The sequence below is a fragment of the Martes martes genome, assembly GCF_963455335.1.
Source record: "Martes martes genome assembly, chromosome: 8".
NCBI lineage: Eukaryota > Metazoa > Chordata > Mammalia > Carnivora > Mustelidae > Martes > Martes martes.
Window position 1 is genome coordinate 3,843,978 of NC_137895.1, and position 24,639 is coordinate 3,868,616.

Sequence of the window (24,639 nt, forward strand, 5' to 3'; positions counted from 1 at the left end):
CTCAGCCCCGCTCCGAGGTCGCGGTTCCCGGCCCAGGTCACTACCCGGGCGCACGCGGCGGCGGCGGCAGCGGCGCCCCGGGCTCACCATGGTGGCAGCGCGCGCCGAGTGCTCGCGCGTCGCCGGCCGCCCGAGCCGCAGCGCTGGCTGAGAGCGGTTCACCGAAGCCCCCTGCCCTTGCCAGTTCCCCGCCCCGCCCGCGCGTCCCTTCCGGCCGCCGCTGTCTATGGCGCAGCCCCCCTCCCTGGATCATGCACAGAAACTTTCGCAAGTGGATTTTCTACGTGTTTCTCTGCTTTGGCGTCCTCTACGTGAAGCTCGGGTGAGTATCCCCGCGGGCAGGGGCCGTAGCCCCGGGTAGGGGCAGCCAGGAGGAACCGGTTCCAGAGGGTCCCGGCGGAGACCTAGGGCCTGAGGAAGTACAGGAGGCTCTTGGGGATCCGGGGCTGGCCTGCGTGTCGGACCCTCGCCCCGGCCCAGCAGAGACGCTCCCAAACCCCACGAACGGCAGGTACTCCCCAAGTGCGCCGAGTCCGGGCCGGTGGAAGGGGAGCGGGGCGCGCCGGCGGCGGCCAGGCTCGCGGGTAGCGGCGAGCGTGCCCGGCGCGTACTTTCACCTGTTTGGGCTCCAGGCCCTGGGGGTGGGACGCGCCTTCCCTCCCCCGGGCTGCGCTGGGCGCCGAGCCCGGGCCAAGCGCTCGCCGTCTGGAGGGCGCGCCGGGGCCTGGAGCCGGGGGCGTCGGGCGGCCGGGGAGGCCTGGGCGGGCGGGGGGGACGAGCACCCGGGCCACGAGCCCGCCGGGCCGGGGCACCTGCCTGGGCCCTTCGACCCTATCCATCACCCAGACGTGTTGAAATTGCCTTGACAACTCGTCCGGCTGGCTCGGGATGGGCCGCGCGGCGGGCCCGGCGCCTCGGGCTCGGTCCGGGGCCCGAGCCCCCGCCCGCCTTGGGCCCTCGGCCCGGCCCCCTCTCGCGGCGCTCCCCCTCGCGCGGCCCGGCGGGCGGGCGGGCGCCCGGCGGGCCGCGCTCACTGCTCGCTGCAGTAGCTGCTCTGAGTCGTATTTCCACATTCCTGAACCCAGCCGAGTCCTTACCTGTTGGGCTGCGATCTCCTTTAGACAGAAGCTGTCTCAGCCCTGCTCGAAGTGGGGGTGGGGGGGCGATGTGACCGTAAAGGGGGGTGCGGTGCACGTCGCTGGGGGGGTCGCCCAGGGCCAGGCCCAGCCGCACCGAGAGCCCCTACTGTGCGCCACTGGCGGCCTCTGGCCGGAGCACAGGCGGTGAACAGGCCGTGGGGAGGTGGAGCTGCGGTGTCCCAGGCTGAGAGGTTAGAAGCACCACCTGAGAATCATCATCTCTGTCTATCGCCCGTCCCTCGGTCACCCCCTCCGCCATTTTACTGATGGGGAAACTGAGGCCCAGCGGGCAGGGACTGAGGCCTGGGACTGCAGAGGCAGGGCGGGAAGACCCTGCCCTAGCCTCAGTTCTGCAGGCCTGGGCTGGTGAGCCTAGGGCTGCTGGTGGCTCCGTTTACTGTGGGTCTGTGCAGGCTCTGTTCTTGGGTGTTTGATATGGAGGTGAGGGAGATGCACTGCGTCCACCAGAGGCTGGGGGTTGGGAGGGAGGCACTGTGTCCCATCCCCAACAGCCCTACAGTGTCTCTCCCTAGAGCCCCCAAAGTCATGGGCATATTGAGGCTCTCCCTGGTTCTCAGCACTAAGGCCTTGTCCGCTCCTGGCCGTCCTAGAGTTAGGTCCCCGTTTTAAGGATCAGGAAACTGAGCAAGGGAGGCCAAGTCACTTGTCCCCAAGAGTAAGAGGCAGAGCTGGCACTGGCTCTGGCCTCCACTGCTGACCCCTCCTCCTAGCACCGGCACCCATTTGTCCACAGGAGTCATCCAAAAGAACAGCCCTCCACCCTCCAGCTTGTGGGAAGCGCTCTAGGACATTTCCCTCCCCACCCCAGGCAGCAAAAGGAGCTCAAGGAGCCCGTCCTGGGCTCCCAGGGCTGGTTGCAGAGCTCAGAGGCCTATGTGATGGACCTACTGACCTTCAGACACAAAGCAGCTTCCCTCTCCGGTCTGTAAATGGGACTGCGGCTCTGGCCATCCTGAACACGGTGGTGGCCTCCGTCTGAGTAGAGAGAGACAAGCGAGGGAGACCCAGCCTGCGTGCAGGCCTCTCTGGGAGCCGGCAAGAGAGCCAGATGCTGCCTTCTGCCTCCACTCAGGGACCCCAGGGTGGCAGCTCCTTCCCCTGCTGTGCCCCCTAAAACACATGCTCCTGGGGGCAGCGGAGAAAATGTAGGCTCCAAACACCACATCCGGGAAAGCTAGGGATCCACTGGGATCCACTGAGGGGAGCGGACTCCACCTGGGTCACTACACAGCCCCTGGCAGCCCACCTTGCTGGGTGTGTGTGGGGGTGTTGCTTGCTGTCTTTGCAAGCCATCTTGGTTGCACAAGGCTGGAGGGGGCAGTTGGGCCCAGATGTGACCCGAGGGGTTAATGACTTGGGAGTGAAGTGCCTTCAGGATAAGGTTTGGGCTTCATTCCTCCCCCTCACTCCTCATTGGTGGCTTTGGATGGGCGCTTTAATCTCCCAGTCTGCCTCCCTCATCCGAAAAGTGGGGTCACAGTAGCACGTCCTTCTCGGGGTACTGCAAAGGAATGTCCGTCCTGGGTGCCTGTGCCTTGGGGGGAGAGGTGGGGCCCCAGTAAACACCTGTGCACACCAGCCCAGCTGCCCTCTCTGTTAATGACCTCGGTATCACCACCCTGGGGACTCCTCCGGGTGGTGGATTTTAGGGCCACAGCAGTTCCAAGCCAATGTCAGAGATCGTGTGCACAGGGGGATACTCCGTGATCATGCCCTCCCCCCACCCAACCCACACCCGTGTGTGTATGTCTGTGAAGGCACACCGGGAACCTCCCCTGCTTGTGCACAAGTAGCCAGCACACAGATGTGGAGCCCCTGGGGGAAGCTTCCAGACCAGCAGGGAGGGAGAACTGGGGCCTCACCACACCTTTGGGGATCAGGGCCCCAAGAGGAGGTTTGCCTCGGGTTTTGAGCAATTTCAAAACAAATGGCTTTGGGGAGTCCCGGTTCCTCACTTTTGGACTGAACAGCCTCCAGCCCTCGGGGAGGCCAAGCCAGGGCAGGGACAAGCCCTTGGAATCCAGGCACTCTCTGCCCACTGGAAGTGGAGCAGGGGGATCAGCCCTGCTCTATTCCCGCCCTGGGAGAGGCAGAGGGGTCCGGCAGGATGAAGGTGAAGGGGGCAGCCCCCTGCTTCTGGATGCTGGGCGTGAATCTCCAGGCCAGGTCTAGAAGGTGGGAAATGCCCCACCCCTGGACCACTGGCGTATCCGCAGAGACCTCTCGTCATCATCCCTGCCTCCTGCTTCGCCCCCGTGGACAGGGTCCGCACTGTCTCGGGAAGATCATCCATATATAGTTAGGCTTGGCACACAGCAGGAGGTGGGACTCAAAACCTCAATATAAGAAGTGGGTTTCTGGCTCATAAAAAAATCACGGGAAGGAGGATTGTTTAGGAAGTGGGTCCTTGTGAATCTGCTCCTCCCTACGCCTACCCCAACCAACCGGACAAAGGAGAGCAAAAGCAGCGAGAGGGGGAAGCCAAATTTGGGGGTCTCCGTGAACCAATTAGGGATGCCCTTTCACTGCTTCTCCGAAGAGGCCCTGAGGCACAACCCTACAGAGACACCAGTGCGCATGTGCACAGGTGAGCCCTGCCCGGCCCGGCCCGGTTGGCTGGGGTGAGCGTGTGCGACTCGCAGCCCGCCTAACCAAACCCAGGGGCGCACGCGGCCGAAGGTGCAGCACCCACAGTGCGTCTGTGCGCACACACCTGCGCCCTCACAGACGCGCCCACGCTCCCGCGGGCACACGCAGGCACATGCAGGCACATGCATGCGAACGCGAGAACAGAACGCCGAGCACAGCCCCCCCAAGAGGAGCGCACGCCCCCGCGCAGTTACGCCGAGGTGCCTCCCCCCCAGGTGCACCTTCCAGAGCAGGCCGGAGCTGTGTAGTTCGCTGAAGCTGGGCGGGGAGGTGGGGGGATACGGGCCAAGGCAGCTCGGGCAAGCCCTGGGGGCGGCTCCTGTCGCACGCTCTGGTCAGCCTCCCCTTTAAAAAACCCGCCCGCAGAGGAGGCGGATGTAGGGGCGGCCCGTCCAATGGCAGCTGCGCGCCTCGAGAGACTTGGAGACTTGAGCCAGAGCGAGCGACAGAGCCGGTTCCGACCGATCGACGGACGGAGGGCTAGACAGCCGCCGAGGCGCACCCGCTGCCCGTCCCCTTGCTCCGCGCTCCAGCCCCAGCGCCCGCCGCGGCCCCAGCCCCAGCCCCAGCGCGATGCTCGGCCGTGGCGGCGGGGCACGGACGAATCCTGCGCTGGGGCCCGCGCGCCGGGGTCCCTAGCGCCTGGCGTCGCCGCCCCACCTCGGGGAGGGCCGCGGAGACCCCGGCCTCAGCTGGCCCCGGCGCCCTGCCCGCCGGGCCCGCCAAGCCCTTCCAGGAGCGCCGGCCCACCATGCTCCTGCTGTCGCCGCGCGGCGCGCTCCTCTCCGTGTACTGCCCGCAGATCTTTCTCATCCTGTCCAGCGGCAGCTACCTGTGAGTGCCGCGGGCCGCGCGCGGGGCGGGCGCGGGGTGGAGGAGGCCCTCTCCTCGGCCTCCGGCGCAGGGGCCGGGCGGGTAGGCAACTCGGCGGTGGATCCCTGGGCGGGGCACCGGGTGCCCGACGCGCTCGGTAGGCTGGGACTTCGGGTCTCTTCGTCTGCCTAAAGCGCCGAGGGGGAGGACTTGGGGGCGGCTGCAGCAGTGAGAAGTTACGGCTTTGGGGTCAGAGAGAACGTGGCTCGCCAGAGGCCCTTCTGCCCGGGCGGACCAGACTGCGCGCACCGAGCGCGACGGCTGGAGGGCGCGCGGCGGCGCGGGGATTCCCTGCGCTGTCTCGCCGGAGTCCCGGACCAGCGGGATTCCCTTCCCTTTATAAATTCGCGGGGCCGGGCCGCCTGGGCCGCCCTCGAGAGAGAGCCGCACGCACACAGCCGCTCCCCCGCGCACACACTGGCGCACACGTGCACTCTGCGCCCCACCAGACAGCGCCCGAGCTGTCCTTGGTGGTGGCTGCGGCTTCTCGCGCCTTCCCGCGGCGCTGAGCCGCCCGACCCAGCCACTGCCCACTCCTCACCTGGCGGCGAGGGGGACGCGCGCAGCGAGCGTGCGGTCGGCCGAGGTGCGCCCGGGTGTCCCGGCCCGGGCAGCGCGCGGAGCGTGGGCGCGCGTGTGCGTCGGGACGGGCAGCGCCCACCGGGCTCCGGGAAGCTCCAGGCAGGGCCGGACGGGGCCCAGGGAGCCGAGGGGGCGCGTCGGCGCAGCAGTGGCTTCGCCCGATTCCTAATGGGACGCATATGCTCTGGCCTCCGATTTAAAAAGAAGTTTGATTTATGGAACCGCCGTTTGGGGGAATTTAAGCTGGATGCTACTGATTAAACCTCAGAGCGAGCTCTCCCTCCCCTTCTTTCCTCCCCTCCTCCTCCCCCTCCTTTACACGCGGGCCACGTCCGGGGTCGCCTAACGCGGCCAGAGGGGGCAGGCGCTGCCTTCCCGCTCCCTGCGCCACCCCCACCTCCCGCGCGGCCGCAGTCCTAATAAATCGCCGTGCCCCCACCCCCTTTTAATAGAGGCGCAGCCAGTTTCTCCTCCAGCTCCTAGGAAATTACTATCCTACCAGTTTTCCTTCTATAAATAGTCGCGCATCTTGAAACAAAAGTTCGCAACCGCAGCCAGATGCTGCGAGGCCCGCGGTTTCCCGGGCTGTGGGACATAATTACAAGGTCCGGGCGCAGAGAGTGCTCCAGGCCCGGCGGGCAGCCCGGCTGCAGAGGGATCGCCTGGGGAAGGTGGGAGGGGGGGAGGACAGGCGGCCCCAGGCAGGGAAAGGGGCTGGATGGGGACCGACTGATCTTTGGGGAAACCAGGCTAGGAAAGCTCCAGACCAGATAGTCCTGCTTCTGGCATCCCTCCTGGGAAATGGATCAACCAAGCGGGGCTTGGAATCCCAGCCTTCAGTTCTCAGAGGCCAGAGGTGGAAAGCCTCCCCCTCCCCTGGGCCCCCCCTCCCATCTCAGTCTTAAGCTAGACAATCAGCAGCTACTAGGCCTAAAGAAATCATTTCTGGAGCCAGCTGGCCGCGGTTTGGCATCAATGGGGAGGTGTTCAGGGGTAGGAAACCAGGAGAACTCCGGGGCTTGTCTAGAGTGGGAATCTGAGAGGAGGAGCTGGGCGACGGGCTCAGGCAGCCATGAGGGGCTCTCGGGCAGGTGGTGAGCAGTGTGGGTGCGTAGACCCCAAGGTTTCCTTCCGGGTCGGCTCCCCCCCTCCAGGTCTGCCGCGATTACCATCTGTGCCCACGTGGGCTCTCTCCCTGCGTATTCATTGCCAGCTTTGTTGGGAGAAATTCTCCAAAGACGACGGTTTTCCAAATGTTCCTGGGCCAGTGCTGGGTTCCAGGGTAGGGGGTCGGGGGCAGCAAAGCAGACCCTGCTCCCCGCCTTGCCTTCGGTGACCCCTGCTCAGTGCCAGCCCAACCTGACCTTCAGCCCCCCGCGGGGGGGAAGCCCTGATGCCAGGCCTTCCTGAGTGGAGATTCAGTTCGCTGTTCCCAGGAGCCAGAGCGGGAGCTCTGCGGTTTTGCCTGCCCTGTTTGGTGGGTACTGGGCTGGCCTGGAGGAGGCCACAGGTGGGAGCAGGGCCCCCTGGATACAGATGACAGTGAGAGTGGTGGGCAGAGCCTAGTGGGCGGCTCTGCGCTGGCGCCCAGACGCCGTTGAGGGGGCCCGTGCAAAAGGGCTTTGAGAACTGTTGGGGGTCAACAGTAACCCCACCTCACTACCGGCAGGAATACTTAGGAAGGTTGGCCCTGTGGGATCTGAGGATGCCAGGGGCAGGAGGAGCCCTGCGGAGGTTTCTTTCTGCTCCAGAGAACTTTCCAGAAGGCATCCCACTGCTGGGATCACAGACACTGGTGGACGATTGATCCTGCCCTTTTCATCTGGGCTGCTCTCCCAGCTCGCTGTCTCAGGCTGTGGTCCGTGCGTAGTGAATCCCAGATGCATGCCTGGGCCCCTGCCACTGATTGGGTCGGACGGGTGTGCTGGCCTGGAAGGGCCCTGGGCCCCCGCCTGATGCTGAGCTTGGCTGGCCCTTGCGAGACAGCTCCGGCCAGCCTTACCCTTCTCTGTGCTACTGTTGTCAGAACAGAAGCTTCCGGGGCCAGTGGGGGGTGGGTGGGTCAGTGAGGGCCTCAGGGAGGGCAGGTGGGGGACCAGAGGCCCAGAAGAGGGCTGCGGTGCTGGTCAGCTGGGCTGGGGGCCTCGTGCCAGGACCAGGCTGGCCTCCTGTCCTGGGCAGGTCCCTTCCGGTCTTGGCCTCCCCCTCCCAGATGTGGAGGTTGGCTACAGCGATCCCCCCAGGTCTTCCGGTACGAGCCTCTCATGGTGACCGCCCGCTCTGGGGAGCTGAGTGAGTCATGGGTGACGGGGCGGTTACTCACCGGCCACCTGGCTGTGGGGGGTGGTGGGGGGCGCTCACCACGGCCCTGCCAAGGCTGGGCCTCTTCCCGGCTCGGCCACTGTGGCTTTGTTGGTGGTGCCAACCGCAGGCCCAGAAACGCTGTGGGCATGACCCCGGGCGGCGGGCGTTGCTGAATCAGGCCCCCTCCCCGGGCAGCGAAGCCTGTGTGGCCGCAGAGCCGGGCCGCCCAGCTTAGTGTGCATCGGTTTCCCCCTGGGAGGAGCGGCTCCCAGCCTGCCTCTGTCCAGGTGTAGGAGGTGCTCTGCTGTGTGGCCTCGGGCAGATCCAGGGGCTTCTCTGGGCCGCGGTCTCCTCATCGGTGGCTGGGAGATGGAGAAACTCCCTCTCCGCCGGCGCACGTGGGGCCCGCAAGCCTCCTGGACTCCAAGGCACCTGTGGCTCTGTGCGGCAGTGGGCACCGTGGGTGAGCGCCGGGAACTTCCGGGGACCCCTTTCCTGGGCTGCAGGAGTGGAGTTTCTCCCTCACAAAATGCTCCCGGAGCCCCACAGTCAAAGGCGGGATGGTGCGCTCTGGGGATGACTTCTTTTGACCCTGTGTGTGCGGGAGCATACGCTTGGGTGCAGAGGAAGGGTCTGGAGGGGAAGGTGGTCGGTCCTCCTGGGCTTCCTCCAGGCCCCGCTGTGCCCTGCAGCTGCCCTGAGGCCCCACGGGGAAAGGCTCATTTTCTGACCTGGTTGCCCTTGAGTCCTCCCTGCTCCGGGGTCCCATCCCTGCTCCTCCCCTAGCTGCCTGGGTGCATTCTGGAGCTCGGCTTTGCCCCGGAGCTGCCAGGACTAGGGGGACTGAAACTTCTGGAGTAGCAGTGAGGACTCGGTGAGCAAATGCAGAGACGTGGCCGGCAGGGTGCTTGGTATACGGTAAGTGTTCAGGAGATGGGGTCACTCTCAGCAGTTAGGTGCAGGGAGGCTGGCCACCTGGGATGCAGAGGGAGGCCTGGCAGCCGTAATTGTTCAGGGAAGAGTGTCGAACTCTCTGGGGGAGATCTCAGAGGGCTTCCTAGAGGAAGTGGCATGGTGATGAGCAGAGAGGCCCTCTCGAGGTCATAACCGCCCTCCTGGCTCTGGAACCAGTTCTGCCACTGCCTCTGAGAAGAAATTCGCCCTGTGGTGGTCCAGCAGGAAGGGCGTCCCCAGGGCCACTCGGCCTCCTGGGGTGATTCAGGCAGGTACGCAATGCTCTGTGGGGAGGGGACCCCCATGAAGGGAGGTGACTTTTGAGGCCCTGACTACATAGTGTTTCAACGCTTGGGTCCTCTAGGGACACTGTGGACGCTGACAAATCACACACCATGTTCCCCAGAGCCTCAGGCCGGCCTCGGGGGCAGGGGGGCCCGGGCCGCATAGCCTATGGGGAACCCAGAACTCCTCCTGGGGGTTTGGGTCAAGGCTCTGTCATCAGGCTAGCCTGGGCAGCACCCCATGGGTGGTGGCAGCAGGGGAATGGGATGGGGTGGGGTGGGGTGGAGGTCTTGGCTGTAGAGACGTAGAGACCCAGACCCTCCGGCAGCTCAGGTCTGGGGGTACCCAGAACAGGGCCCTTTTCTGTGCAGCCCATGGCCAGTCACTTAACCTCTGAGGCCTCCCCCTGCCTGGGGCAGATGGAGGGACTTCAGCTAGTTGCCACGGAGCTTCCGTTTTGCATGGCCCTGGGTCCGGCTCAGATAGGGTTTAGCCCCCCCGCCCCCCCCTCTGACTCCCCCAGCAAGGGACAAGGGGCCGGGAGCTCTCTCTTGTCAGATGAAACCTCGACCCAGGGCTCCCTCAGCCTGATGAAAGGGTCATTGTGTGGTGCGGGCCGCCCGCTGGCCAAGGACAAAACCTCCGTTTGTCCTCCTTCCCTGGCTCGGGGCTGGGGCCTCCCCTCGGGCTGGCTAACGGGGTGGGGGTGGGCACAGGTGCGCTCTGTCCTCCCTTTCTCCCTCTTTCCTGTCTCCATCACAGAGCTGCTCAGCCTGCTCGGGCGCCCTCCCGGTCCTGCCCTCAACGCAGGGTGTCCTCAGCCTCCGAGTGGTGGCGGGGAGCCCGCCACTGGGCCACTGGGCCAGCCTGTGGTTGGCAGGGGAGCAGTGAGCTCTCCAGCCCTGGAAGCATACAAGTCGATACAGGACTGAGGGCCCGGGATGCTGGGCAAGGGCTCTGCCTGGAAGGAAGCCAGCGCTCACAGGTCCTCTGTGCAAGGCAGCCACGGGCTGTGGTTGGCCCGCTCTGTGACCGAGGATACAGAGACCCCGGGAAGGTCATCCCACAGCCTCCCGCCCGAGCAGGTAGCTTCTGAGCACGGATGATGCCACAAAGCCCTCAGTCGGAGGATGTGAGTGCAACACACTAGAACTGTGCAGCCCAGGTGGCTGTCCTCCTGCAGACCCCAAAGCCAGTGAGGTGCCCGGTCCAGGATGGGGAGGACACCAGCCTTACCGGCAAGCAGTCCCCCCGGCATCCGCCGCGGTCCGGAAGGGCCCGAGTCAGCATCCCCTCGCAGTCCCATCCCGAAAAGACTGGGGGCTGCCAGCCCTTTTCAGACCTCAGCCCCCGCAAGGCCACCCCTGTTCCAGACCCTCCTCCACGGCCTCCCAGACCAGAGGTTCTCCTTGTGCAGGAATCCGGGCACGTGCCGAGCGGGAGCCGCGAATGAGCAGGGCCCCAGAGGGAAGGAGCCTTGGGGCAAGGGTGGGCGGTGTCTCGGCTTGGCCCCCTTCCGAAGCAGGCCTTGGGGCTGCGGGGGTGTGAGGGGTCCAGAGCTGAGACTTAGGCCCTCACCGTCCCAAGTGGTAAAGAGAAGAAAAGCCGTTTTGAATGGGAGTTCGTCCAGAAGGAACTGTCGGCCCCCCAGACAGACCCCTGACCCGGGGAGGGGCTCCGCGTTCCTCCGCGCTCCACTTCTGGAAGACTCAGGTCTCTTGGAGAGGCCTCCGGTCACGGGGCTGGTGGGTGCCCACCAGCTGGGCTCTGCTGTGACTTTGTTTCCCCCCCGGCTGCCAGCTAAGCAAGGGGCACCCACGTGGGGGGGGGGGCGAGGTGAGGAGCGTGAGGGGCAGAGCGCCGGGGACTCCTGAGGTCATGTTCAAGGTGGAGGAGCTCCTACTGGAGCCCAGGCCTGTCTGCCGTCTCATCCGCTGTCTGAACGAGAGACCGACCACACCTGTTCGTTCCAGCTGCCGAGTGACCAGGAGTCACGAGGCTCTGATCGAGGGCTCACTCTGTCTCTCTGTCTCTCTGTCACTCTGTCTCTCTCTCTTCCCCGCCCCCGACCTCCACATCTTTAGACTTGGAACCAGAGGGACACCGGTCCGTCCAGGTGTGTGAGGGGACCAAGAGGCCCTCAGATTTCTGCTCCCGGGGTCCTCCCTGCCTTGGGCCCCAACCCAAGGGGCTCCGAGACTGGCTTGAGCAGAGAGAGAGGAGGTGGTCCAGGCTGGCCAGCTCCTGACCTTCAAACTGGGGCCGGCAGGTACATAGTTGCCGCGTACCACGGACTTGGGGCAAGCCTCCCCTTTTCTGGCTGGGGCTGTCCCTGTGGGTGGTGGGTCTCGGTGCCTCAGAGCCCTTCTGTCCCCGCCTCCCCTTCCTGCCAGGCCTGGTCACTACTCGGGGCTTGCCCTTCTTAGCGACAGCAGCCCTGAGCCAGGCAAACGAAGCCGCCCATGTATGGGGCTGTAACTGGGAAGCTCCCCTCCTTCCCCATCATGTACGCAAAGCCCCGTGGGGTCCTAGAGAGCAGGAGCCCCCAACCCATCTGCAGGGAGGGTGGATCCTGGGAGACCTTCGACTGACCTTGGCCCTAAAGAATGTCCTAGGGACAGTGGAGTTCTTGGCGAGGGAGAGCCGTGGGGCAGGGAGGGGGCACCGGGAGCGGGCGTCAGCCCATCAGAGTTGGCTGGGGCCGTGGGAGGTGAGGTCAGAGTGGCAGAGGGCAGCCCCAGGCCCGGGGAGCCCTGGGAGGGCAAGTGTCAAGCAGGACAGGGATGGGCAGCTTCACCCCGAGCTAAGAAAGGCCCCTGGGTGTGAGTGGGCCGCCACATCAGGACGGGGACGGGTTTCCCCGAGGCAGGGCCCACAGGGTAGATGGGGGCTGATTGGGGCAGACGGGGCGCTGTGAGCACACTTGGAGGTCGGGCCAGTGGTAGTAGCTGCAAGTAGACCACTGTGCCCTGTCCCCCACCCCCCACCACCTTGCACCCAGTGCAGCGTGAAGTTCATGCTGAGTTAGGGCCCAGTCAACCCCCTCTTGGATGGTCAGTTGGCTGCTTCTGCGTCTGGGTCCCCGCGAGGCCCATTGGCCTGGTCAGGACCCACTTGCCCAGGGGATGGCCCCTGGTGTGCGGGCCCCCCCTTGCGTGTGGGTGGCCACAGGGGTGGTCTGGCGGGCTGGGTGCCTTTCTGGCTCCTTGACTTAGGTCTCCTCGGGGTGACTTCTCTGCTGGAGGGGAGTACTGGGAATTTCCAGGTGCTGCTGGCACGCCGCCCCCCCCCACCTTGGAGGAGCCCACGTCTGTCCTGGGGACCATCCACCTGTGTCAGGAGCCACAAGGCCAGGAGTGCATTTGCTGGGGACGTCCTCCTTGTTGTCCAGCGTCTGCCACCTCCTGCCCACCCCCCACCCCCACCCAGGGACCTGGGCCACAGGTTGTTTGCCAGTCCCTTCTAGAGGGGAGGGAGAGCCCAGGGTTGCAGGCGAGCCTGAGTGTGAGCCCAGAGCGACCCCTGGCTCCCTCTCACTGCCTTTCTTCCAGAGGTGGAAATTCCTGCAGGGGGAGGAGGAGAAGAAGAAAAGGGGAGGTTGAGGGGAAACAGGTCCTTAGGGCCTGGGGCAGAGAGCCCAGAAGTGGAGAGAAAAGCAGGCTGGGTCCCGCTCTTGGCACTGATATAAAATCCCTGACGGGTGTCTGTGTGGCCTTGGATGAGAGCTGGAAGCTGGTCGCGGAAGGCAGGGGTGGTGCTCAGGACTCCGGGCCACTCATGGCATGGGGTGGGAGGGGGACTGCTGAGCCCAGGGAGGGGTTCTGAAGGTGCAAGCCCCATCGTGTGGGTCATCACAGCCGCATGATGAGGGGGGGAGTGGACTACTCCTGGGGGGGAGTGAGCACCCTGTGCCGTAAAGCATCCAAGCCGAGGCAGTGGGCTGGGGTTCCCCGATGGTCCAGAAATTCTCAGAGGGAGCAGCAGGTGCTTAAAAAGTGAAGTGAGTGCTGAAGGAGCCTTGCCCGGGGTGCTCTGGCCCAGAGGAACCACCGGGTTTGGTGAGAGCAGGGGGCAGGGCCATAGAACTGGGGACAGCCTGGGTGGGGCTGGGCTCTGCTCTGAGGGGTCCTGTGGCCCAGGCAGGCCCCCACCTTCAACCGTTCCCAGAAGCCCACCACCCCCCAGGATGCCGCCTGAGGCCGGGTCTCAGGACCAGGAGCTCAGCCCTACCTCGCATTCTGCACAGAGGTGACCGCCCAGTGTCCCCTGCCTACAGGGACTCAGGCCCCTGAACCCACTGCTCAGACCATGTCCAGACTGGCCCAGAAGGCTGAGGCTCTGGCCGACCCATCAGGCGCCTAGACTCTTGGCCTGGCCCTGGGCCAGACGCCCTGCCAGCTTCCTCCCACCCGTCCCCCTCACCCATCTGTCCCTCCATCCGTCCTGTGGTTTCAGGTTGACCTCCTGGTCTCCAGGCCCGCAGGGTGCCCCAGTGTCTGACAGAGCTGGGGCACTGGGGCCTAGGCCGAGACCAAGACTAGGGGTCTCATCCCTGCTCAGGTCTCAGCTCACTATGCGGCCTCAGCTGCCATGAGCCTCGAGGTTTCAGTGTCCCCCACTCCCCCCACCCCCCATACCACGGGAATTGAGGAGAAAGGTCAGGGGTGAAGCCTGGGAAGGTCCAGAATGTAGCAGAAAGTGCAGGAAGTAGGTCCACGGCCTGAACCTCAGCCCCCGGCAGCCTCCTCTGGAGGCCGGCTTAGCTGTGACCGTGCGGGGACGGAGGACAGAGGGCAGACCAGTGGCAGGCTTCTCGGAGGAAGAGGCCTCAGACTGGGCCTGGAATCTTGCCCGACTGCTGGAGGGGTCTGGGCGCCTCTCGCCTTGCCGGTCAGTGTGGCCTGAACCCGGGAGGGTCATGAGGGGTCCTGGATGCCCAGCAGAGGTCTGGAAGTTTCTGAGGTCAGAGGTCAATGACCCGGGTTTTGTGACCACAGTGAGGGGACGAGGTTCTGATTTCACTGACTTAACAGATGTGGGGGCTGGATGGACCCTCCGGGCCCGGGGCCTCCTCATCTGCGGCTCCCCGTGCCCCTGGTTGTGCTTGCCCCCGTCTAGCAGCCTCAGCCCTGCCCGAGCCCCCCGCGCCCCCCGTCCGCTGCCTGCTTCCTCCCAGGATTGCCTGGTTTCCCTCCAGGGTGGGGGCCCAGAATGCCAGGCCAGGAATGCCGGCTATGTGGGCAGGGCGGGCGGGCAAGCGCCCGCGGGGGGCGCGAGGGAGCAGCCGGACGCTGTGCTCTCTTCCCCGGGAACGCCGCGGGCAGTGAGCTGAGCCGGGCAGTGGGCTGGAAAGATTGCAGCAGGCAGGCCCCGTGGTGGAGGGAGCCAGGCCGCAGGAGCCCCACCTGCGAGCTGGGGCTGTTCTCCCCATTGGACGGATGGGCAAGCTGAGGCCAGTGAGAGTCAGCGGCCGAGCAGACCTTGAGCACAGGACCCCAGGCCCCGAGAACCTTCCCTAGGATACAGCCACAGGTATCGCTTCGGTCCCTCACGCAGGTGGGAAACTGAGGCCTGGGCAGGGCAGGGAGGGCTAGAGGGACGGCTTCATTTCCCAGCTGGGCCCCTTCCTGCCTCCACCCTCTCTGCACCTCCGCTGGGGCAGCCGCTGCCCACCGCCCACGCGGCTCCCTCTGTGTGTTCTCTGCGAGCCCCGTTCCTCCTCTGTAAGGTTAGGCCGGCAAGACCCACCCTGAGGAGCTGCGGGGGGAGGGGGTCAGGGCGGGGGGCAGGGTGGGGGATGCCACTCAGGAAGGGTGGTCATTTCGGTAGGTCCCTCCCTCCAGGGCATCCTCCCCTCCCCCGAGTTCACCCCGTCCAGCCAGTAGGGGGAGAAGCCATTGGCTGAAAGAGGGCTGATCATCCCTAATTTCAGATGGGAAGACCGAGGCTCAGAACAGACCTTAAGGGCGGCCTTCCCGAGGTCCGGGACTGTCCCCAAGGCCCATGCTGCCCACTGAACAGGGCCAAGAGTCCCAGCAGGGGAAGGAGGTGAGCAGACTTGAGGAACGCCGGGAGGGCAGGTGGGCTGAGTGCCCCCGGGCCTTTGCAGTAGCTGTGTCCGGCTCTGCCCATCTGCTCCGTGTCATCCTGTTCCACCCCACAGAGGAGGGCTGCGGGGACCCCCTAGGTGTCAAGCTCTGGCACTGTGATGGTGGCTTGGGGGTTCTGCAGAGTGACCCCAGACCAGGAAGACATTCTTATCCCCATTTGACAGGCAGGAGCACTGAGGCCACCATCAGCTGTGGCCCCCCAGGACTGCTGCTGGCTCTGGAGCTCGGGAAAGAGCCTCTTGCCACCTGCCTGTGGCTGGGAGGTTCTGAGCTGACCCCTGTCCACCTGATGGAGACAATGGGGGGGACATGGGGTGGGTGGGCCTGGGGGCCAGCTGCCATCTTCCCAGGTATTTGCGGAGTTACTTCCTGGACAAGTGGACCCAGGCCCGCCTCCCTGGCTGATCGCAGATAATTAGAACATTCTTCAAATATTTTGCCGGAGGATGCCCGAGAAGGAAGAATTAGAAAGCGCCCCGGGCCAGGAGCGTGGGCTGCAGGAGCTCTGGGCAGCTGGGCAGCGGGGACCAGGGCCGGGGATGGGGCCTCAGAGGGAGACAGGGGATCTGGCCCAGGCCTGGCCAGCCTGTCCCCACCTCCCAGGGAGCTGGGGCTGGGTTGTGCATTCAAGTCCAAGGCTAGCTCAGGGCTGGGGTGTGTGCTGGGCCGCGTTGGGGATTCCTGCCCTGGGGAACTCACAGCTTGTGGGGGTGGATAAGCCTTACCTCGAAGTGCTTTAGGAAAGGCCTGAGGGGGTCGAGCACAGAGTCCTGGCCCCCTGGGGGGCAGGTGGGCGAAAGGTCTCCGGGAGGAAGGGCTCTGCCATGGGGAGGTCAGGGGGTCTGGGAGGAGAGCAAAGGCTCGGGGGTGGAGTGATGTAGGAGGAGCGGTAAGGGGGTGCCTGGGGCTGACCTCATGGGTGGCCCCGGCAGCCCTGATGGCTCAGGGAGGGGTGGGGGCCTGGCTCAGGCTCTGGGCCTGCCGTCCTGCTCTGTGGGGCAGGGAGGTGGGTGGCCCAGAGGGCAGAGGGGGCATGGGGAAGCCCTTTCGCATCACCGCCAACCTCCCTAGAAGTGGTACTCACCCCCTGAGCAGGGGGAGGGGGACCCAGGGAGGGATGCTATCCCCTGGTGACCCCCTCTGGTTCCTGTGGCTTGTGGGGGAGGGGTCAGGGCTGTTGAGGTCCAGCAGGCTCCATCACGAGGTCTGAGTTCTGGGAAGTGCTTGGATACTGCGTCTTCCCCATGGAGGGCTGCCCCGGTCCTAGCCTAGGGAACATTCCCAGGATTCTGTGGTCGGTTCAGCGCGGGGGCTGCCCCAGCTCAGAAGCCTGGTAGTGGGGTGGGGGAGCTGCATTACGGCTGGTGCTCTGTCCAGAGAGCGGGTGCGGAACAGGAGCTCAGGCGGGGCTGGGTAGGGGTCCCTGCTGTCGGTGGGGGGGCCCTCCCCCTCTGCCAGGGTGTCTCTATCCCGGGCTGTGGTGTGTGGGGTGGGTTGCTGGGGAAATTGTAAGGGCAACAGGATACTGAGGTGGGGGTGCCTGGGTCCCGTGGCCTCCTCAGGACGCAAGGCCACGTCGGTGCCCGTCATCTTAGGGCCCTGCGCACAGATCAGACGGCGAGAAGCTTCCTCGGGGTCCGAGAGGCTGGTCAGCCATGTGGTCCCGTTTCTCTCCAGCTCTTCAATTAAAAAAGGCACAGCTTGTCCTGTCCCTGGTAATACCAATGGATCAAAGCCCTCTCGAGGGCTACTTCGGGGCAGCTTATCCCCACAGGCCTGGACCCACTCTGCCTACCTCCCGCCACCTGACGCACTAGGCCTTCACGTGGAAGGCTGACTAAAAGGGGAAGGGAATAAAAGCTAATTTTTAAATTAACCTGTAGCGGTCTAAGTGAACACCCGGGTATGCCGTGAGTTCCCCCAGCCACCTGCCCACCCAGCCTGCACCACCCCCTACCCCGCCCCACTAAGGATGTCTCAGCTGCCTGGGGGTCCGCTGTCCCCAGCAGGGGCCCCCTCAGGGGGTGTGAACGCTCCCATTCACGCATTCCGCTCATTTCCTCTGCCCTCTCTCATTCACTCACTCCGTGATGACCACTGAGGGTCTGTGCCAGGCGTGGTGCCCAGTGCGGGAATGAGACTCCTGACATCCCGGGACCAGCAGCAGGGCGGGGGCCCGGCCTGTTTGGAGAGAGTTCGTGACTCAGCCCCCGGCACAGATTGGGGTCCTCCTTCAGGAACCACTTGGTGAAGGCTCCCAGAGCAGGTTGGCCCCCGTGCAGCCTCCTGCCCGTGCCCCCCCCCACCGGGGACCAGTGCGGGAGGATGGCTCTCCAGACGAACAAGCGAGCAGCCCCCCACTATCTTTGCGGGTCAGGGACAGGGGTGAGGAGGCACGGGCCAGTCTGGGGGCACGAAGTGTGGGTCCCAAACCCTGTTCCCTACCCTCCCTCCCTGAGCTACTCAGCAGGTGGGTGGCTGGGCCTTTCTGGACCTCTGGTTCCTGTTCTGAGGGAGTAACATCGTCATCATCATCATCATCATAAATACCTTCCCACTAAGGGACGCTCTTAGCCCAGAATCTAACACCCGGGAGGTGTCCTCTCTGCCCCGAGTTTTCATTCTGATTTTGCCAGCCCTAAGAAGTTTTCTATTGCAATATTCGGCTTTTCTGTCGAGACGTAACTTACATAAAGTACAGAAATCTCGAGTGGACAGCCTGATGCGTTTCTGCGGCGTGGGCACGCACGGAAACGATTTCTCAGCTCAGGTTAGAGAACAGTCTGGAACCCAGCAGGCTCCCCCGGACCCCTCCCGGTCTGTGCCGCCAAGCTAAGGGCGGCTTCTGACTTCTGGAGCTTTTATGTTCTGTCCGGCTCTTCCGCTCGGCAGTGTGTGGGGGGGTGTCACGCACATTGTCACATGCGTAAGCCGTTTGCCCTTTGTCACTGCTGTCACCTCCTGCCGCGTGAATGTGCCAGCTGTGGTCCTCCTGTTGATGGACACCTCAGTGGTGGTTCCCAGCGTGTGCTGGAGATACCTGTGTGCGCCCTTGGTGAACGTGAGCACTTGTTTCCCTGGGGTGTCTAGACCCCGGACTGCATCTGATCCAGGAACGAACCCAATCATGGTGTGTGCGGCGGCGGGTATTGCGGGTGTACACGTTGGTCCTCGCGATAAATACAGCTGCTCCCTGATCCCCACAGGGACTGGATCCTGGGGGCTCAGTGAATGGAGGTCAGTGATGGGCCCCCAGGGAGGGTTAATAATGGCCAAGCTTGATGACGTCTCATCACTGGCCGGCATCATGGACCCCGCCCAGCAGCCCTATCAGGATTCCCACTTTACAGATGTGGAAGCCGAGGCACAGAAAGGTTAAGAAACTTACCTGAGGTCTCACAGCCCCGGGAAGGCAGAGCCGGGGTTCCATCCAAGCTAGCCAGCACCAGTGTTCATGTTCCCAGCCTCTGCCCCACAGGGCTGCCCGGGGGGTGACATGGTACCCGGCTAATGTCATGGCAAGGGTCCCACCCTCTTGCCCTCTTCTGCACCATCTGTCACCTGGTCATGTTCCTCTCGCCCCTCACCCCCTGGGATCCCCTAGTCCTAGAGGCAGCCCCGGCCCCTTGGGACCTCTGGCAGGTAGGACGAGCCTCCTCTTGTCGCTCGGCAGCCCCTGCCGGTGACCCGTGCCCGGTGGCAGGAGATAGCAGGAAGTACCCGCGGCTTCGGCACCTCTGGTGGGAGACCAGGGGCCTGTCTGCAGTCCCCAGGACAAGGCAGAAACCCCTTGTCCCGCAGGCTCCCTTCACGGGCTGGCCCAGGCCCGGGCTGAGGAACGTTTCCGGACTTTCCATCCGCCCACCCCTCCTGCCGTCTTACCTTTGTCCCAAGGCCTAGAGGGGTCTGCGGCAGAACCTTCCATGGGATAAGTCAGCGACTGAAATCGGAGTGGCCGGCCCGGCGTCTCTGTGTTCTGGGCCGCTCGGCACCTCCCTGCCAGCTCTCCTGGGGCATCTGGGTGGGCGGCTGCGGGATGAGAAGCCCCCGGGGTGCGGGTCTTGCTGCTTGGGGAGCCAGTCATCCCAGGGAGTAGCCTGCTTCGCCCTCCTCTCCCCTGCTGCTCCTCTCCCCTCCTCCCCACTCCTCTCCCTATGTCCCCTTCCCCTCCCCCACCTCTCCCTCCGTCTGTCCATCGTCCTTGCCCCTCCTCGAGGTCACCAATTTCTAGTCACCATGTATTTTTGGCCCTTTCCTCTCTGGCGGATTCCCTAACGAGGATTCCCATAACTGCAGCCCCCGCCCCTCCAGGTGAAAGAAAGAGCGTGGCCGAGGCTGGGGTGGGCCAGGCCTTGTCAGGGAGGGCGGTGGGCAGACTCCCTGCGAATGAACCGACATGCGGGCTGCAGGGGAGGGAAGGGGCAGGGTGGTCGGACTCTGGCCGTGGATGCTGTCCATCGACCCGGACTGAAGGAATGAGTGACCTTGGAGGATTTTAAGCAAGAGAAGGAGTTAAGGTTGTGTTTAGAGACTAAGAAGTGGGCATAGTTTCCGGCTCTCGGCTCTGGTACTTGTTATGCACCTGCCATGGGCCTCTGCCTGCAATCTGGAAGCAGAGACTGGGCTCTGAGCCCGGCTGTGCAGCCCCAGGCACACCCCCAGCCTCTCTCAGCTGCGGTCTGCACGGCTCTGACTCGAGGATGTAAGGAGAGAGGACTGAGACGGGCAGAGGCCCGTGTGGTCCGCGGCTGGTATTCAGAACGCGCGTATCTCATTACATGAGTGGATAAACCCCCACATTTTAAAGAAGACAATTGCAAAATGATTCTGAATTAGCAGCTGTATCTGAGTATTTATGCTCCTGGCACAAAATACCGAGCGACTATCTTCCCGGATGTTTTCACCTCACCTCTGACCCGTACTCTGGCTACTGGGGGCCGCCGGGGCTCCTTTGCCCCCTGCTTCAGCGGCTCCACACGTCCTGGGAAGCATACAAGCGGGGATCAGCCGGGCGAGGACCCTCTTGTCCCCTCCTGCCGAGCCCACCGATGTCCAAGGGTGCAGAAGTCCTGTGCATAGATAGACTTTTTAAAAATTGGGTTTGAAATACACATAACATAAAATTTGCCACTTTACCCATTGGAAAGTGTGTCACGCAGAGGCGTATCGCACTCCCCATCACCTCTTTTGGGCTCCATGACTTTGCCATCACGCCTGCCCAGCCGGCTCTCCCCGTGCCTCCTCCCTGCAGCCCCGGGCGACCGCGGGTCCACTTTCTGTCCTTCGCCGGACACTTGGTGCAAATGCAGGCATACAATGCGTAGCTGGGTGTCTGTGTGCCCAGCGTACTGGATTTGAGGTCCCTCCCTGGAGGGTCAATCGTTCGGATGGACCACGGTCTGTCTGCCCATTCAGCCCCTGGTGGACATCTGGGTTCTTTCCTCCTTCTGGCTCTTGGGGACAGCAATGCTACGAACATCCACCTTTGTTGAACACCTGTCTTCACCTGTCTTCAGTTCTGGGCATAGACCAAGAAGTGAAATTGCTGGCCCCTGTGATAATTCTAAGTTTTACTTTTTGGGGAACTTCCTGACTGTCGTCCACAGCGGCTGCCCCGTTTTGCATTCCTGCTGGCGACTCACGAGGGCTCCGGTGTCCCCACCGCCTGCCGACCTCTGGCGTTCCCTGTTGCTCTTTTTAAAATTAATTGTTTTGATGAATTTATTTATTAAATTCATTTTATTATTTACCAATGAATAAGTTTCATTTATCAATAAGTTTTATTAATTAATTTAATTAATTAATTTAATGAATGGTTTTTATTAATGAATTTTATTAACATATAATGTATTACTTGCCCCAGGGGTACAGGTCTGTGAATCGTCAGGGTTACACACTTCCCGGCACCCACCGTAGCACAGACCCTCCCCAATGCCCATCGCCAACCCCCCTCTCCCACCCCATCTTCCCCAGCAACCCTCAGGCTTTCTGTTGTTCGGACCAGAGGCATATTCATGGGCGGGCGTGAGGTGGCATCTTGCTGGTTTCGGTTTGCGCTTCCCTCAGGAGGGCTATTCAGAGCCTTTTCACTTCCTGGTTGGCCATTTACTACTCTTGGGAGAAATAGCTCTTCAAGTCCTTGGGCCATTTTAATTTTTTTTTATTTCTTTATTATTTTTAAAAATTTTTAAATTTTAAATTTTTAAAAAGATTTTATTTATTTATTGGACAGAGAGAGATCACAAGTAGGCAGAGAGGCAGGCAGAGAGAGAGGAGGAAGCAGGCTCCCTGCTGAGCAGAGAGCCCGATGTGGGGCCTGATCCGAGGACCCTGGGATCACGACCTGAGCTGAAGGCAGAGGCTTTAGCCCACTGAGCCAGCCGGGTGCCCCCCTTGGGCCATCTTTAAACTGGGTTGTCTTTTTGTTATCATCATTTGTGAATATTTACTCACTCATTCACTCATTCAGCCAGTCTGCACTCATGAGTACCTACGGGGTCAGCCCCGGGAATCCCAGATTTAGCCGGGACCTGGCCCTGCGCTCGGGACCTTGTGGTCTGCTGGGAAGGCTGTGGAAAGAGCCACAGTGAGAGCCCACGGCTGAGGTTGGTGCTCGAAAGACAAGTGCCCACTGTGTGTTTCCTCGGATGCCTGGGGGCCGAGGCATCTGAGCTCAGGGGACTTGTGCTTGGGCACAGGCTGGTAGACTTTGCCAGACAGAAAAAGGGAGAAGGAAGGCATCCCAGGAAGAGGGACCAGCGCAAGCAAAGATGGTGGGGTGGTAGGAGGCCAGATCCTGGAGGCCTCCGATTCCACGCCAAGGCACCTGGGGAGCTATGGATGGGCTTTGAGCAGGGGAGTGACATGGTCAGACCTGGGTCCTGGCAGAGGGCTGGGGGGTCTGCTTGGAGTCGGGAGACCAGGGTTGCGATGATCTGTTTCGGCCCCTGGGGTCCATCCTCAGTCCACTGGGGTCTCCCTGTTCAGAACCCATTTGTCCAAGCTCCCACCCCCAGCAGGGTTCTTGTCCCAGGCAGTGGGGGGCTCTGCAGCCTGGAGATGGCTGGAAGAATTTGGGAATGTGAAGCTTGCTTTCAGTGTCCGGGATCCAAAGCGGGCTCCGTCCCGAGGCCTGGAGGCTGGTTCCCATCCATCTCAGTTCCCCGGGTCGGTTTTCTGAGCATCTACAATTACTTTGGGCTGAATTCCCCAGATTCCAGCCCGCTCCCAGCCCAGCCCGCCCAGATGCTCTTCCTCTGCGCCAGCCTCGGGCATTTCTGCCCATTGTGCCCGTGGGAGACCCAGGGGGGTCTTGGCCAGATTAGTGAGTGGGGCGGGCAGGCCGTGGGGATTGAGTGTCGCAGGGGGGCCCGGCCTGAGGCACGTGCTGTGGGCTCACGTCACACGGGGACTTTCCCAGCTGGCTGTGGGTGCTTGGCTGCCCTGGAAAAACACGGACTTGTTTCTCTCCGGCCAGTGGGCAGAAGCAGGGAGCTCAGGGAGCTGGGAGGCCGGGGCACGGATGTCAGCTCTGGGGAGCCCCTGGAGGTCTCCCTCATTCCCACACTTTGTCCCTCACTAAGCCAGTCTGGTCTCTGGTTTGGAAGCCAGGAGGCACTCTGAAACTCAGCTGTTGCCCGTAGGTCTGCCCAAACCAGCCCCCAACTCCTTCCCGCTTGCTGTCCTCCCCCCGCTCCCGCCCCGGTGCTCAGAAACAAATAAGGGGTTCCGCTTCTGTGGAGGACAGTTTGGTGGGTCCTCAAAAGCCGACCATATGACCTAGCAATTCCACTCCTCGGAATATGCCTCCCCAAACTGAAAACAGGGACTCAAACAAAACCTTACACGACCGTGTTCGTAGCAGCACCATTTCCCAGGGCCCAGAGCCGCCCAGTGGCCGCTAGCTGGTGCGTGGATACACGCAAGGGGGTCGCTGCACGCGATGGAATATTACTCAGCCCCAGAAGGGATGGAAGCACGGACACCTGCCACAGTGGGGCCGAACCCGGGAAACATGACGCCAAGTGAGAGCAGCCAGACGCGGAAGGGCACAGATTATGTGACCTCATCTCTCCGAAAAGTCTAGAATCGAAGATTTGTGGTTGCAGGGCCTGGGGGAGGGAAGGGGATAGGGAGTGCCTGCTGAGGGGCATGGTGTTTCATTTTGGGGGTGGGGAAAATATGTTGGAACGTGACTGAGTGCTGCAGACCCGAACCCTTTAAAATGGTTACCTTTATGGGAGGGGAATGCCCTCTCCGAAAAGAAACACGCCGGAAACACCTCATGTGAACAGCGGGAGCCTGGCAAGTGCCCTCCAGTGTCCGGAGGGCTCCAGATTAATGACACGGCGCCCCCAGGGGGCCACTCTAAGGATACAATGTTGCAAAGAGGACCCTGCCCAGCCCAGCACATACTAGGTGCTCAATTCACATCCGCTCCTAGTTCCTCCCGAGTCTACCCAGTCATCCAGAAACAAGTGAATGACAACAGCAGGCATCCCCGTGGATTCAGCCTTTCTCCCCGCAGTTGTCTGGTCTGAGCCTATGTGGTAGTAGTGGTGCTGGGCGGGGGGGGGGGGCAGATGTGTTACACTCCCATTTCACGGATGTGAATACTGAGGCTCAGAGAGGCAGAACGCCTTCCCAAGATTACAGATGGGCCGCAAGGGGAGTCAGGACCCTGTGGGTTTGGCTCCCAGCAGGACCAGCCAGCTCAGCAGTCCTGCCTGGGCCAGGAGCTGCTAGTGTTGGGGAAGCCCAGTGGTCAGGCGTTGGGGGTGTGCTCTCGGGGGTGGCTGGGCAAATCCCAGGCGTGAAGTCCTCTGACCCGAAGGGTCTGTGTGTCTGACTCAGAGGCATGGGGAGCTGGGGTTCTTGCATTCTGTGGGACTGTTGGCTCCCGGGACTTGTGACCCACGGCTCTGGCCATGCGGAGGCTGAGAAGGCACGGGCATGAGCGCCTTTGCAGGCTGGGATCACGTGTTTTGGTCCAGGGGAGATGGATTCTCTAGGACAGGGATCTGTATTTTGTTCCCTGGTGGCAGAGCTTGGCACGTAGGGCGCCTGGAGCCCACCAGCTGACCGAGAGACTGAGCGAGGCAGGACGGCAGGCAGAGGGCGAGGTGCCCCACGCCACCACTCATCTCCCCGTGTCCTCTCCCCTCTCCACAGAGCGCTGTCATCCGTCGTGGCCCTGGGAGCCAACATCATCTGCAACAAGATCCCTGGCTTGGCCCCGCGGCAGCGCGCCATCTGCCAGAGCCGGCCCGATGCCATCATCGTGATTGGGGAGGGGGCGCAGATGGGCATCAACGAGTGCCAGTACCAGTTCCGCTTCGGACGCTGGAACTGCTCCGCCCTCGGCGAGAAAACCGTCTTCGGGCAAGAGCTCCGAGTAGGTAAGGGCGCCTCCGGGCTTGCTGGGACCGAGCCACAGTAGGGGCTCCGGGGGCCAGGCACTACCCCCCCACCCCTCAGGAAGCTGCGCGGGGCTGCCCACCCTCCCTGGGCTGCACCAGCCCCGGTGTCTCTCCGAGCCTGGCCTGGAGGGGGGCAGCACCCCAGGGAGACCCCACTCGTGTGAGTGGCCGAGGGGCGTCTTGCCGGGCCGTGGGGCTGGAGGACGCGGCACTTTGGCGAGGCTGTGAGCCCCTGGGCGGCCAGCGGGTAGCGCAGTGTGGCGGTTAGAGACACGCTCGGCTCGGCGGCTGTGTGGAACGAGG

At 63.1% G+C, this 24,639-nt stretch overlaps 1 protein-coding gene across 2 annotated transcripts in view; it reads left to right on the forward strand.

Annotated features, from left to right (window-relative positions):
* Window positions 1–251: 251 nt before the first annotated feature.
* The window catches only part of WNT7B (Wnt family member 7B), a gene marked incomplete at both ends in the record, with an annotated part of 45,426 nt that continues 21,038 nt past the window's right edge, over window positions 252–24,639 (forward strand). Inside the window, 2 exons of one of the 2 annotated variants that reach the window (XM_080812190.1) lie at window positions 252–322; window positions 24,089–24,315. In XM_080812190.1, coding sequence (XP_080668316.1) covers window positions 252–322; window positions 24,089–24,315 — 298 coding nt within the window. Of the gene's footprint in view, window positions 323–4,560; window positions 4,644–24,088; window positions 24,316–24,639 lie in introns of those variants that run through there. The other variant, XM_080812189.1, reaches the window with a different exon arrangement.